The 15,962-nt window shown below is 47.3% G+C and overlaps 1 protein-coding gene across 1 annotated transcript in view; it reads right to left on the bottom strand.

The window, feature by feature from the left end:
* Positions 1–15,962, bottom strand: part of KIF6 (kinesin family member 6) — a 255,403-nt gene that overhangs the window by 60,089 nt on the left and 179,352 nt on the right. The window contains exon 10 of the mRNA XM_015571886.1: positions 12,918–12,973. Within this exon, the coding sequence (XP_015427372.1) occupies positions 12,918–12,973 (56 nt within the window). The remainder of the gene's footprint in view (positions 1–12,917; positions 12,974–15,962) is intronic.

The raw sequence follows: 15,962 nt of genomic DNA, 5'->3' as shown, positions 1-15,962 counted from the left end.
CAAGCCACTCAATCTCCCATATAAGTATGTGAATGTTAATATCATTATATCGACATGGAGGAAGAATTTTTGATTAAGGGGCATGAACATTTTGTTTGGCGATGAGTGAACAAACCTTAGAGGTTTCTGAGTGGGAGTGTGGGGATATTAATCTTTATAAAGTGATCCTTACTACTTATTACCCAGAATTCTAACGTAAAGGTGGCCAACATCCTATTGGCAGACTGCTGCCAAATGCGCTTTTTCCCTCCCCACCAAATCCTTCTGTTCAGTGGATTTCTCTTGTCAGGGACCGGCATTCTTGGGTTCTTCTGCAGCATTCGAAGAGCTTTGTGGCTTTGGCAGCACCTTGAGTCAAAGCTGACTCTGAACTCACTCCTCTGAAATCCACCCTCTCCTTCCAGGGCAATAGCAGGAAGGTATAGCCACCACTGTCTTCTTGAGACCACCTAGGGAGTCACCGCCACACCCTGGTTAGCCGCTGTTAGGGCAAAGGCACCCCTGATTCAGCTCTGCCCCTGAGGATACAGCATCTGGCCTCCTATGGTTGGACCCCTTTTTGCATTAGATGTCACCTCTGTTCTGGGTTTTGTTTTGGTTGTTTCTTGGGGCTGAGGTAAAGTAAATTCTCACGATTCCTCTTCATGGCACCCCCGTCCCCTATTTTTATAGGAATACATTGTTTCATAACCTTAAACATCAGCCTGGTCTTGCTTTAGATGACTGATGCAGACGATTAATAAACTTTATATTTCTGATGTTCCTTGTCTGTTAAATTAGGTACATCACCCATTTTCTGTAGTCCTTCCTTAATTACTTACTTTTGTCTTCCAACAGAAGGGAGTGTCCTCAAGGACCCTAGTATTTGCTAATGAGTTGCTAGACACTACATCCCAATGATTTATTAGGTTTTCTAGACCTCAAAATCATCTCAACATGTGTTAATAAGTTTTTCAAAACACAATTGAAATTTAAAAATATTCAGGCATCATTAAAGATGTCTTCAATAAAGATTAAGTGAATAAAATCAGTCCAGTCTTTACCTCATCACAAAGCTCACATTTTCAGCAGTAAAATCAGGAGACTTGTTGTCTGGTAGAAGATTTGAGCATCTGTATGCAGGAGTCATTTATTCATTGAGTGGCTATAGGACAGCTGCCCTGGAGTCACCATGCCCAGTCCTGACCCACATCTGTTGTAGTGAGACCTGTGTATGTGACCGAGGCTTCCTTGGATATTTTCCTTGGGGCAGGGTTATGGTGAGGCATGACTCCTAATAGCAATTTCAAAAACAAAGAGCAGACAATCCAATCTTATGTAACTCCACTTTTAAAAATTAGAGAAAAGCAACTTCCTTCGATTCTTCTAAAAATCTTGAGAGTAAATGAAAACAAGTGACAGACCGGAAGACCACACCTGCTACATATCCCAAGACAAAGGCCAATATCCAGGGGACAGAGGAATTCCTCCAAAGCGTAAGAGAAAGTCAACTAACCAACAGACAAAGCCTGTGAGACACTCAATTCCTCTAGCCGCCAGGGAAATGCAAAATAAGACAATAACGAAATACTATTTTCTTTTTTTACTCTCCAACTGGCAAAACCTAAAATGACTGATATTATTATGTCTGAGAAAGGGAACAGGTGCTGTCACACATTGATGGGAATACACACGAATGAAACGTTTGGGAAGGGAACTGGGGCGTGCACATAAAAATTAAAAATATACAATCCACTGCAGTTTTCCCTAGTTCTACGTCTAGGCATCTATCTCAAAGAAACACTCTTTGTAGACAAAAATGCTTGCATTGTTTGTGGTAGAAAAAAATTGGGGAAAAATGAAGTGTCTGTTACAAGAGAGTAATTAAATAAATCATGGTTTATTCATACTTAAAAATAGCCCCACTAAAGTGGTGAGTGATAGACCCATAATCACTGTTAAAGGAAAAAAGCAAAGTGCAGAATAACATGTACATTATGGTCCCATTTATGCAACACACAAGGCATCTTTGTACACGTCTGCTGCCTGCCTATCATCTATGTAAGTATGCATGCATGTATGTAGGCATGCATGCATCTATCATCTATAGGTCAATCATCTATCTATCCATCTACAAGGCACAGAAGGGGTGGAAGGACATGCACTGAGTTGTGGGGAGTGGTTACTCCCCTCTAGAGAGCGGCCGTGGTTGGTACTGGGGGAGAGGAGATGAAGAAGGGGCCCTTACATTTTGATATTTATATAAGGTAGCGTTTGAACATTCTACAGAGGTATACACACATGAATCACTTGAACAATTAATGAGACAAAAACTAACCCTTCACTGACTCCATAACTTTCTAAACTCCAGACCAAGGGGGGACCCTCAGAAGATGGGCTTGCCTTTCCTGGACTGACTTAGCCCTGGCCCACCTCCCAGTCAGCTCTCTGCCTCTTTCCTTTGTCATCTCCCTGGGAGTGAAGGTGGGAAAGGGTTTCCTACACTGGCTCCCATTCCTTCTTTTTAGCATCAGCTTGAACTCAGTGAGGGCATGTGAGTTTCCCGGGTACAACAGGGGCCGAATATCTCCTTCTAAGCTGGGCTGTGGATTGTCCTGCCCCCTGAGGGCACTGACCTGGGAGCCCATCAGAAACTGGGCTCCAGCTGTGGCTCTACCCCTTAGGAGCTCGGTATTACTGGCCTTGTTTACAAACTCCCCCAGGCCTCAGCTTCTTCATGTTCCATCAGAGGATAACGGCAGCACCTCTCCCAAAGCTGGCCATCATTCTCATTATGGTGGGGACTCAACCTCTTGGACACTTGAGGCCCCAAATCTCCCGTAGACACGTGACGGCTGACCTCAAGCTCCTCTGTTTCCTCCCAGTCCTTGCAGGCCACCCAGCTCTGTCCAAACTCTGATTGCAGGCTTCAGGGGTCTCCGTAGCATCCCTGCCCCGGGCCACCCTGTCAGCCTCGCTTGGGAAGCTGCCCAGATTCCTGCTCTTATTATCCTCCCACCCAAGCTGCCTGCGCTGGGCTTTTGTCCATGAGGTGCCTGATGAACGATGCAGCCTGGATGTGCTTGGAGCGTCCTGCCCTTTCGATGTTGCCCAAGAGCAGGCAGGCACCTCGGGAAGGGAGCACAGGGGCCCGTGGGGGGACACATGTGTCTGCCCGAGGTTTCGATCTCTCCTCTGAGGTCCGTGCTTTAACCAGCTCATTGGCCAATGGAGCTGCACAGTGTGCTTTTAGGCTCGCCGAAGGAAGCGGTGGTGCAGACTGTGCCTTACAGGGGCTGGTCCGCGGGGTCATGCTACTACATGAAACCAAGCCAAGGCCACCTCCACCCTGAGCAGAATGGCCACGTGGGGAGAGATACTCCCACCCAGTGTGCTCTGGGATTGAACGCTCTGGGCGGTCAGTCTTCAGCAAGGGACACATCTGTGTTCTCAGGGTGGTCAGCAGTAGAAGCAGCAAAGCCTCTGGTGTTTTCAGCATCACCGACAGAGCCTCCCCCTGCCCCCCACTCTTCTACCGCATCCGTGGCTACTCATTCCCCCTTTTAATCAACGTACGATGATGAAGTAACTTGTTCTCCTTAGGAGTGAAACAACGTGATGGGAACTACCTCCCCCTTCCGAGCCTGGAGGGGCCCCCACTCAGACACAGGCCTGCCTCTCCCAGCCCTGAGCTGCCTGCTCGCCATACAAGTCGGCACTTTTCTGCAAGTTATTCTGGTGTCTGATGAGAACAGCTCTGGCAAGTTACTTCTGAAATACCCGCATGACACTTGCCACGGATGTACATTACTCTGACGATGAGATTAGAAAGCATCAGCTGCCTCCAGGAAACCTACAACGACTCTCCAAGGAGGGGAAGGCGTTTTATTTTAAGGCATTTCATTAGACGAAATGGGTGTTGGGAAAATTGGTTCTTTGCAAGAGATTCAACTTAGAACCTCAGGTTATGCCATATTCCTCAATAAATCCTAAATAAGTCCAGTGTGAAAAATAGAATAATAAAAAGAAAACTATAAGAAAATTTAGGAAAGCATTAAATAGGTAGGAGGCTATGAACAACCCATCATTATTACTGTGACAATAACAAGTACGAAACCAATGGAGAAAGTCATAAGAGAAAATATCAATGGATTTGACAATATCAAAAATAATAAAAGAAAACGCTGCATATTGCAAGGCACTTTACAAAGACTAGTTGGCGAGACAGAGGGGCAATGGCCAGGTGCTTCCTCGAGAACCTGGGAAGAAAGAAGCTGATGTCACCTTATGAGAGCTGAACCAACAAAAACCTTTGCGCAGCTCTCCATGAGATAAAACCAAGAGGATGCAAGATGTCCGTCATCGGGCCCCCCCTCCCCATCTGCTTTAAGAAAGAGAAACCCCTTCTGTCACACTCTCTGCTGCCACTTTCCGAAACACAGGGCCTCTCTTCCTGCCTGGCCACAGCGTCTGGGCCAGAGGCTGGTATCTGACCAAAACTGCACATCCTTAGGCAGCTGTGGTCTTTAAGGTCTAAAAAAGATCAGTTGGGTCCGTCAGGTGCCCTTATAACACTGAGCTAAGAAATAATTAGCTTGATAGCCTGGGGGACAGAACGTTTGAAGGTGCTTTCAGGTTCCAGTGGGGGTCAGAGCAGGCTCTGAGCAAGGGTGGCCTGTGGTCAGCAGGGCTGTGGTCAGCAGGGCTGGCAGGCTGCAGGGCAGACGATGTGCCGAGGTAGCGAGGGGCCCTGAGGGAGGCGTGGGTGAGCGTCGGGCTCTGGAGCCACCCTGGTTCCTGATGGCCTCCCATGCCCCCAGGTGCTGGCTCCCAGTCCAGCTTGGAGGGGGTCTCCGATCTTATTATTGTATCTTGATGGGGTTAACACCATCACTACACATGCATCCTGCATCTGAGCTGGCTCACTGGGTCTCTATTTTTAATAATCAGAAGATTACCAAACTAAAAGTAATTGTTTCTGTCACCCAAAACACTATCAACACGACGTGGTTCATTTTGAGGGGATATATATGGAGTTTAGTAGATAGAAGCCTAATATAAGTGTCGTTTTGTCTTCTCTGGAGAAACGGGTATTGTGCACGGAGGGGGCTGGTCTGCCTGGAAGCTGACTATAATTGCTGTAGGTGTTTGCTGCAGTGGGCAGTGGGCGCCTGGTGAGTTTCCACCGTGACCTTGAGAATCCAGCTCTCAAAACCCTTTACTTTGTTTCGATTCCCGTTGTGCTTGGACATGTCTACTTACTAACCTTCCCATGACGAATCCACTTTGTTCCCTGGGAGAAGATGCCCTGGATGGAGGCGGTGTAAGAGTTTTTGTCTATAAAAGAGCCTCCTCCATGGTCTATTTAAAAACTGCCTCTCTGGTTTATAGTGAGCTGATGGACATGCATCAGTCTTTCGGAATCCAGCCAGCCAAGGCCAGATCCCGGATCCTGGTTCATTCATTAAGTTAAGACCACCCTGTCGGGACTCTTGGGAGGCAGCCATCCATCTTTCCGTGCTGACATTCCAACCAAATCTAGCTTCCTTCTTGTATACATGACAATTATTAGTGTTACCCATTGTCAAGTTAATACACTCTACAGCCTCAGCTTGCTCAAATCATTTTTTTTTGATCCCCAAGATGACAGCAATGCACTCAATCAATTCCATGAAGTCATCAGTCATAGTGGCATGGCTGCCTTTCAGATAACTATATGTCTTGGAATTTCAACCTTCCGAATTGTTACAGAAGGGACCCTAAGAAACAGTTTTGCTCTTTTCGCCTCCAGATGCCTTGAGTCAGCTCAGAAAGTTGCCTATCTATCTGCTTTTAAAGGTCCCTAGAAATCTCTCTCCATTTAATTACCCTTTATTTAGGCAAAATGTCTTTTTACATGAGCAACTACCTTTTCAATACTACTGAAAAGTGTTTCTTCCTTTTTAAGTCTCTGTAAAGATGAACTGCAAGCTATTGGTTCCTCTGTAATCAACAGTCGGTTCTCCGACAGCGATGCTTCTTTCACAGGGACCAGCTCCCAATGATCGGTGGCAACAGTGCGAGTGGAAATGATCTCTCCACGTCCCTTTTCTTGGTCCAGTGAGGCCAGGACTCTTTCTCGGGAGAGAGAATTTTCCTTCCTGTGCGGCTCCTCTCACCTCTGTGTGGCTGTTTGTGTCTCCATCACTCAGCCCCTCGAACCTTCCTATGCCCTCTTCTGTCTCGATAGCCTCACGTTGGATGAACAAATCTGCTATTTTATATAGTGTTTCTTATGTATTAGGAATTTAACCTGTTATAAATTTACTTCATGATTTTTAAAAAATATATATTTTATTGATTTTTTTACAGAGAGGAAGGGAGAGGGATAGACAGTCAGAAACATCGATGAGAGAGAGAGAGACATCGATCAGCTGCCTCCTGCACACCCCCCACTGAGGATGTGCCCACAACCAAGGTACATGCCCTTGACCGGAATCGAACCTGGGACCTGTGAGTCCGCAGGCCGACGCTCTATCCACTGAGCAAAACTGGCTAGGGCTACTTCATGATTTTTATTAGACTGTAGTTGGTTTGTTAGAGTTCCAGTTCTGAAGTTTCATTGGTGTTGAGAGGTCTTCCCAACCATCATTTTCCTGCAATTCCTGTTCTTTTCAGCACGGAGTTTTGCATTTATTCCACTCCAGCAGGAGTGCCTGTGCTTAAAACCAGTTCTAAGCTCCCCATTCACAGCTTGCTTTTTTACCCAGGACAAATCACTCTGTTATCTAACTGAAATCTCCTTCACAGTTTTCTCATTTCAGGCACCACCTAAGTTTCTGAAAGGACTGTAGTGAACATGATGGCTTTCTGCCCAGCTTTTTTTTTTTCCTTTGGAGAAAGCTACCTCTTGGATTCCTTCAAAATCTTGTTCAGTTTATGTGCATGTGGGCTAAGCCATGGCTGAGGAGCGGGCACAGGCGCTAGGCCCAGTCAGGTGGAAGTTTCCTTCCCCTGGATGCAGGATGGCTTCAGAGACGGCCACATGACCAAAGCCACGCCAATCACTCCTCCCTGGAGGGCCTTCTGCCAGCATTGTTGGGGAAAATCCCTTTAACTAGGATTTTGAATTCTACAGACCATGCTACTTAGAGCTTCCGGGGCGACCTCGCCACCAACTGCAGAGAGGGTAGCAGAGAAGAGTCACCTAGAACTGAGAGATGAAAGGAGGAGGAAGAGAAGGGGATGGGAGGGGAGGGCTCAGGGAGAAGGGTGGGAAGAAGAGGGAGAAGAAGGAGAAGCCTGCATTTGAAGCCAACAGTACTCCTTGAACTTCCTGGTTATATGAGACAATCATTTCCCTTTTATGCTTACAGCCAACCACCCCACCCATACAAATTGCACCCAAATTAATGACATTTTTGATAATTAAAAAAATCAAACTAAATACTCTAATACACAACCAGAGCTTAAAATATACATGTGGTAACTTGCTTAAAAATGCAAAAATCTACTTGGTAACTTTTAAATCATCACTTTGCTGCTTTTCTCTGAGCCGCCTCCCTTCTGTAGAGTTACCAAGGAGACGCAATGTCAGCCCAGAGCTGCTGGGTAGAGAGGAAGGGGGCGTCTTGACTTTTGCATTTCCTGTTGTTGAGATACAATAGTTTTCGCTTTGTGGTAACATTTTTGTTCTGTGGCCCCTGGTGACGTCTATGCCTGCCCTTCCCAGCCTTTCTCTAGTTCTTACCTGTGGTGGTTTTGGTACTTAAGCATAAGTACTTCTTTACACCCACTCCCATCAAACCTCGTCTAAGTTGACATTTGAATTCTCTCAGGTTTTTCTGAAGCATCAGTGAACCCACTCAGTTGGAATTGTATACAACCTGAGAATAGAATGCTTCCATTTTCCAAACCATTGAAAACGATAGTTGAAACCCACGGGAGCTCTGGGAGCCCACAGCACTTCTCTCTGCAAACTAGAAAAAGGTGCCTTTAGGTGCCCTCAGGGGCAAGCAGCCCTGGGCCTGTGCACCTGAAATGGGGAGCCGGGCAGGCTGGGTCTCAGACCCCCCTCACCACCATAACTGAACCCCTAAACCACGTCACAAAGACCCCTTTAATCTTCCTGGGCTGTGTGTGCATGAGCTTGGGTCTAGTATGAGCCCGTTGGGCAGATCCCAGAGGATGAAGGCAAATTAAACTCAGAAGAAAATGTCCAAGTGAAATGAACCTGATTTGTAGAGATGATTTACTGTATTTAAAAGTTTTGGAATTGGACAGAAATGAATTTTAATTCCAGCTTGGCCACTTGGTAGGTCACCTCACTGAAACACCATTTTTAAAAAATCTGCAAAATAACAATAATACCATATTTCATAGACTCTAGACAGCATCAGCTGTAAGGCAGGCTCATCTTCATTGAAGAGGTTTTTATAATATAAACATTTAAAACCAGAATATGAAGCAATAGCCAAGTGGGGTGGATCCTGATTTGAGGTGTTGCAACTGTAAAGATCGTGCCTCGCAGACTATGGGACATAAGGTGATGCCCTTATAGGTAATGGCTCTCTCTGGGAGGATTATGTGACATAAGGCATGTTGGGTTCTTGCCACAGCTCAGAGTCAGTGCTCAATGAATGATGGAGGCTGTTGTTGATGTGGTTGTTATTTGGAGCTGGCGACAAATAGTAACACAAGAATACACTTGATTCAGGTCTTCACAAGCTAGCAACATGCCCCGGCTGCTGTCTTGCCCGGCTCTGGGAGAAGACACTAGAAGCCGACATGCACCAGCAGGTCTAGAAGTAAACCTCAGAGAAATATTAAAGTATAGAAATGCACACAACTGAAAAACAGCCCTATTTATTCTGAGAATGGAGACCCAGATCTGATTTTCCCAAATCCCAAATGTACGGGAGAAACCTTTGTAAAAAGAGTATTGTTTCCAAGGTGGGTTGGGATCTGTCTCCGAGTTTGGAGTAGGAGAAAGAAAACGTTCAGAATGTCTTGTTAGGCTTTCCCGTGTTGGTCTCACTGACAGCTTCTTCTAGGACATTTCCTGTGATTTTGGAACTGGTCGTTGATTGGCTCTCTAGTGAAAACCCTTCTGTGCAGCATCCTGTGACGTCAGTTCTCATTTAGGCCTGGACGGTCTATGGAGGATGGAGACGTGCCAAGAGGTGTCAGTCAAAGCCTTTCACCTGCCTCCAGAGCAGCTGGTTCCTGGACTGGCTCGGGAGTGGGCCTCATGCCAGGGAACAGCCATTCATTGTCCTTTATTGCCCAAGACAATGCTGCCAGTGGGAGAACTCTGATGCAGAAACACCGATGCCAGAATCCCAGTGAGTGAAAAATGGCCTGGTTTGTGCCACCACCTCCAAAGCAGTCTCCTTCTTTTCCCACAGCCTGGGCTTGACGGCATTTTTAGAGATATGACAAATGGAACCAGGGTGTATATGAACATGGTCAAAACACAGCCCACAGGATGAAAACCTCCTATGTACGGAGCCGGTAAGCAAACACAAGGGCAATGACTCTCCGGTGGACACAAATATTCTATGACTTTTTTATTCTTCTGTTTCCGATCTAAACTTGTTTCAGCATCAGGACTGATCTAAACAATGTACAGAGAGGGCAAGAGCTTACCTACCTAGTTTGGGGTAGCTTGTTTTAAGAAAAACAAGTTATATGGATATGTCAGGGATTTTTGAGAACGAAACGCAAGTGGCAGCTCCAGATCAGAGAAAAGCCAAATGGCCCAAGAAGACAGGGACAACTTGACGTTACACAGGTGGGCCGGCTGCTCTGCAGTGCGCACACACAGCTTTCATATCCCCTCCGCAGGTCACTTCCAAGTGCGTGCCAGAGGCGGGATGTGGCGCAGTCCGGAGTGAAGCTGAGTCATCATTTTGCGCATGTAATGGTACATCGAGAGGGCTCCCACCTCCTCACCCCTGGAGTCACTAAAGCACTCATTGGGTGCCACCCCCTCCAAAGCTGTCTCCTTCTTTTCCCACAGCCTGGGCTTGACGGCATTTTTAGAGATATGACAAATGGAACCAGGGTGTATATGAACATGGTCAAAACACAGCCCACAGGATGAAAACCTCCTATGTACGGAGCCGGTAAGCAAACACAAGGGCAATGACTCTCCGGTGGACACAAATATTCTATGACTTTTTTATTCTTCTGTTTCCGATCTAAACTTGTTTCAGCATCAGGACTGATCTAAACAATGTACAGAGAGGGCCAGAAAAGGAGTTTGTGGCAAGAGCTTACCTACCTAGTTTGGGGTAGCTTGTTTTAAGAAAAACAAGTTATATGGACGTGTCAGGGATTTTTGAGAATGAAACGCAAGTGGCAGCTCCAGATCACAGTGTCAGAGAAAAGCCAAATGGCCCGAGAAGACAGGGACAACCTGACGTTACACAGGTGGGCTGGCTGCTCTGCAGTGCGCACACACAGCTTTCATGTCCCCTCCGCAGGTCACTTCCAAGTGCATGCCAGAGGCGGGATGTGGCGCAGTCCGGAGTGAAGCTGAGTCATCATTTTGCGCATGTAATGGTACATCGAGAGGGCTCCCACCTCCTCACCCCTGGAGTCACTAAAGCACTCATTGGGAACTGAATTTAATCTCACCTGATTTAATCTCTCCTTAAGGAAGAAATTAAAGATCTACGACTCAGGAACATCACAAACCTCCTGAAAGCAGTTTCCCTCAAGGTTACTTTGGGATTTTTAAATAAGTGTATGAATTCCACCTTATGCCTTCTTCGTCTTCCCCTTGGGTCTGAGATGCAGGGATGGTGGGCTGCTCCCTGTGGCCCAGCACCAGGAGGGGCTTGTTCAGTCCTGGGGTTGAGTCGCAGTGATCCACTCACCTGGACCGCCTCGGGACACGAGCACATTTGTAAGAGGATGGTGTTAGTCGGCTCTCGGCATGAAATGAAGTGATAGTGATGATGACTTTACTGGCACCGCTGCACCAGCGGCTTTCTCTTAGCAGTGACTCTCAACATTGTGAGTCTCCAGAGAAAACACAGGTTTGCTCACCCAGGGCTTCTGCTGGCATATGTGCAATCACAGATGTCTCCGTGGGAGGTCTCCCCGCCCCAACCTGCGCAGAGGCAGGCAGCCCCGCGTGCTTAATCCCAAGAACCCGGCGAATGGGATCCATCCACAGACGTTATTGCACCAAAATGATGGAGAATTTAGAATTGTGACAACCCAAGGTGCTGTGAGCACAAAGCTAAGTACATTGGCATAGGCCAGGGGTACCTTCGTCATAATCTATGACATTACTGTTGGAACAGTTTTCTTTGGGTTTAGAGAGTTAGATACATTTCAAGAGCGAAACCTTATACTACTCTGTGTGGAGAAGCAATTTATAAAAGGTCTTTCCTCCTGTCTCCCAGGAATGAAAACAGACCATTGGGTCCTTTGAGTCACATGATGCTGACAAGTCCTGGGATCCACGGGGATCCCTGTGCTGCCCTCCTGGCCACCAGCCAGGTGTGTCAGCTGCCCTGCTGCCGGACTGGCTGCTCCTGGGCCGGGCACCTGCTTTCCTGCCCAATCAGCTTCCTTATTGCTTTGGGTCTCTGATCCCTTCGAGAATCAGATAAACGATTACCTCCAGACAAATGCACACTCCTAACCCCCCATTTTTTTCATGCAATTTCAGGGGCTTGGGATCCAGGCCAAGGAAGGAATTTTAAATAGGGTTTTAAGAGAAACTAACTGTACTAAAGGTTACCAACATTTTAAAACTTTTTTTGATACCGGGATAGCTATGTGCTAAATTTGGGATTTGCATGTTTGCCCGGCATAACAAGCCTAGTTGACAAGAGAGAGTTTAGAAGTACTGATGAGTATAAAGGACATTTTACCATGTCGGCCAGCTCTGCTCTAAAATGGAAATATCTGTGAGTCCCACTGCTGGCAGGTGCTGCTAGTTCTACTGTGGTCTGCTGCCTACATTCATCACTGAGGCAGTGCTAAACCGCAGGCAGAGGTTAGTAAAAATGAAGGTGCATCTTCCCCCGTTCAAGATCCTTGACTTGAGGTTAAGAATCTCTGAGGCTCTAGCGATTCTCCGCCTGGCGCGGGGCCTGGCAGCCTAGCCCTTCCCATTCAGGCCAATGAAAGGACACAGGCCTCCCCTTTCCTCAACTGAAACTACTCAAGGCTACCATGATATTCAATATTCTGTAGCAAAAGCCAAAAGAGCCATTCAGAGCAGCTTTTGTCCCTCCGAAGGAGGAAGGTGGGGACAACGGGACTCAGGGAGTCCTGTGTGAACAGGTTGGTGACTGCTGCCTTCCCTCCCACGGGGATCCCCTCTGTGAAGCTGCCCCGCCTGGAAGATGGATCTCCTTGTGTCTTCTCCGTGTGTCTTCCCCGTGTGTCTTCTAGCTTGGAATGAAAGACACATTCTCCTCTGGCTGTCCCAAAGACCTGTGACACCCTTTTGTTGAATTTGCCTCTGGCTTTAACCTCACCTTTCCTGAGATGCAGCCTGCATCCTGGGAAGGCATACTGGCTCAGTTTTGCTTCTCATCCTTCCCCTGGCTCACTGGAGGGTGCTGAAATGCTAAGTGTAAGCTTTGGAGGTGTGACAGTGTTTCCCAGCACCTGAAAATACCATTGTCACCGCAATCCTGTGGTGATGGCCAGCAGAGCTATTGCTGGAAAACACCAGGGAAAAGGTCAACTTTCGCACTGGGATGCTAGAGCTCAGGCCTGCATGGCGGGTGAAAAGCTCAAGTTTTAGGCAAAAGGAACCGTTTTTCCTGATGGACGAGGGGAGGAGGAGAGACTCGCAAGGAAAGGCACTCTAAGCACTGCCGTGGCTGGGCGCTCCTGCAACCAGGCCATGGCTTTCGGAGGCCACCATGACCTGGTTTCCACCAGAAAAATGGTCCATGAGAGAGGCTCACAGAGGATCGCCTGCTTACCGATTTTACTTCTTGCTTCATTTATATTTTCTCCCAGGGACTTTGCTTCAGAAAATCTGGAGGGAAAAAAAAAGAAATGAGAATTTAACTTTTTCCTCTTCATCTTAAATTATGTTTTAAAAATAATAGATTTCTGAGAGGTCTCTAAAATATTATAATACTTTATTAAAATACATAAAAGAAAATCTAAATAAATGAAATATACTAGGCTTAAAATAGAGATAAATTTTATATTTATCACCGGTGGTGTGAATTTTTACTCCTCTACCCAGCGTAGAATTTTCATGCTCATATTCACTAATTTATGACTTAGAATTTCTAGTGTTTATGACGTAAGGGGACCAGAATAAAGCATGACTGTAAGCTTTCTGTACTATGTATGCTCCACAGTGGCAGGACCTCATCATCACAAAGAACACATACTTAATGTAACTTAAATAACTTTTTCTCTGATTTTAAAGTCATAGATCAGAGGTCAGCAAACTGTGGGTGGTCATGAGACAAATCCAGCCCCCCCTACCTGTTGCTGTAAAAGAAACTGTATTGGAACACGGCCACACCCACATTTACATAGTGTCTGTGGCTGCTTTCCTGCTAAAATAACAAATTGAGTGGATTGAACAGAGGCCATATGGCCGCAGAGCTGAAAATATTTATTATCTGACCCTTTACAGAAAAAGTTTGCTGACTCCTGTTATATATGATGCTAAACCACATCTTGAAAACTTAAAAACAAGGAAAAAATCTCCAATAATCTGCCACCTAAAAATAAGCATATTTTGAGATCTTTCCAGTCCTTTTTCTAGCCAGTTTTTTATACAGTGAAGACCATGTTGTATACATGGCTCTGTGCTTTGATTTTTTTCACTTAGCACTATAGCATGCCTTTCCCCATGTCTTTAGAAACTTCTCTGTTGTCTTTGATGGCTGTCTACCAGTCCACCAGATGATCGTGCTGATGTTTGCTTACTGATTCCTTTGTCATCCAGCAAGTACTTATGAGACCCCCAGGGAGAGCTGGAGAGGTGGTGGAGGAAGGATAAGGCCTATGTGAGAAAGTTGCAGCCCAGGACCTTACGACATGTTAGTTGCTTTCCCATCTTCTCCTTTCTGCCATGAAATTTAAGAGGCAACTGAAAGTCTATGAAACAAATACCTAATATATGGCTACAGGAAAGCCTTGTGCTACTGTGGGCAACACTTGCCCTGCCCTTAGAGGACTAGGGAGGAGCCTGTCCATCAGGAAAGCTCATGTACCATGTACAAGGCAGGACTGACCTGGGTTTAATGGGGCCATAGGAGCTTTAAGAAACTTTCTATTATGGAAATTTACAAATAGGCAGAAAATAGAATCACAGAATGAACCCTCACATACCCACCAACACATGACATTAATTGTCAACATTTGGCCAGTTTGATTTTAATCATCTCCTTTCTCCCCTCCTCTTAAATCTTTCTGGATCCCAGTAAGACCCACATTATTTCACACATAGCTGCTTAGTTGCAAGGTTTTTTGTTAGAGGAAGTGGGGTGAGGAGAGCACTTCAGGCAGGGGAACAATGCAAGCAAAGGCCAGAATGCTCTGTGCTTGAGGAAAAGAAGTGTGAATTATGACACTGCTATTTTCCGAATCTGTCTCCTTGGCCTGCGACTGCAGACAGGGGAATTTCCAGGGAAGGGGACAAATATTTTCCCCTTCTGGGACTCCACCCGGGCTCCCTCACTGAGGGTACTCAGGCTCATCATAGACTATGCACATCCTCTCTTGAGCGAGGGCCTATCGCCTCCCGGAGAGGATTGCAGTTCCTTCCAATGCCATCCAGATTGGATTTGGTTCAATTCCCGTGGCAAACATTCCCGTGGCATGTAGGTCACTGTGCTGGGCTCCGCGGGCTCGCACTGGCTGTGTCTGCTGGGCGGCATTGTCTCAGGGTTGGTCCAGGCCATTCAGAGGTGAGGACTGTCTTCATGCTTTAGCTTCTGCCAGGTGGGGAGACAAGGACTGTTCCATGCCACCCTGTCCATGTCCAGTACCTAAGCTTTCATCGATTTGACAGTCCTTTGTTGCTCAATGGAAGATTCCTCTTCCTGCCAGTTCTGTGGAGGCTGGAAGCGTTAGAACAATGAAAATGCAAGAGAAGGCTGAGGAGCTGCTGGAATTCATGTCAGCGCTGGAGGACAGCAGGTGGAGATTCAAAAGGAGGAGACTGCAGGGAGAACAGGCCACCACCATGGCACTGTTCACAGAAGCCTGACAGGCCTGGGTGAGCCCCCCCCGACCCCCCACCGTGGCAGTGTCCAGACTGTCCAGGGGGCACAGCGAAGGGGGGCATTTAGTGCAGTGGTCCACGCTCTCCAAAGGCCGCCCAGGACTGGCAGACACGGTGTTGGGTCGGGGCGTCTTGGGCAGTCTCAGCTTCCTCTCTGCAGCCCAGCGCCAGGCTCAGAAGGGTTTGCCCTCTGCAGAGGCGTGGGCTGAGGGCTGTCTGTCCTCATGAGATCGTTGTTTCCCTTTACTCCGCAGCTGTCACCGCTCCAGGCCACCCCGCCCACGTGTGTTCCTGATCCCTGGTTGTCAAGACAAACTCTTTCCTAAGGAAGCCCAGCCCTGGGGGAGAGTGTGAGGGAGACGGGGAGATGAGAAGGGAAAGGAGGCAAACTGAAGAGCTGAGAAGAGGGTGACCCCAGTCTGCCACATTCTTGTTCCTCCTGGCCCGCCCTGCCTCTTCACGCCCCCAGCTCATCCCCTTCCTCCTGCCCGGAGCTAAATTCTGCTCATCCAGACTGCTAGGAGGAGCCTCCCACTACTGACCTTCTAACAGACCATGTTCCCTTAGTGACGTGCTCAGGGAGCCAACCTGTGACCAAGGTGTGTGCTGACTTTCCCCAGGGCACGTGCACCCAGACAATATATATCCCCAGCTGCTACTCACTGCTAAGGAGGCGTGGCCCATCGGGGAGGCGTGGCCCATGGGGGAGGCCTGGCCCCAGAGTGATAGCAGCTGAGGAGGCCACACCTGGCTCTGCTCCAGGGCAATGAGAACC

Source organism: Myotis davidii, unplaced genomic scaffold, assembly GCF_000327345.1.
Source record: "Myotis davidii unplaced genomic scaffold, ASM32734v1 scaffold289, whole genome shotgun sequence".
NCBI classification, from domain to species: domain Eukaryota; kingdom Metazoa; phylum Chordata; class Mammalia; order Chiroptera; family Vespertilionidae; genus Myotis; species Myotis davidii.
The sequence above is the reverse complement of the archived record's forward strand: the minus strand, read 5'-3'. Positions and strand labels throughout refer to the sequence as shown.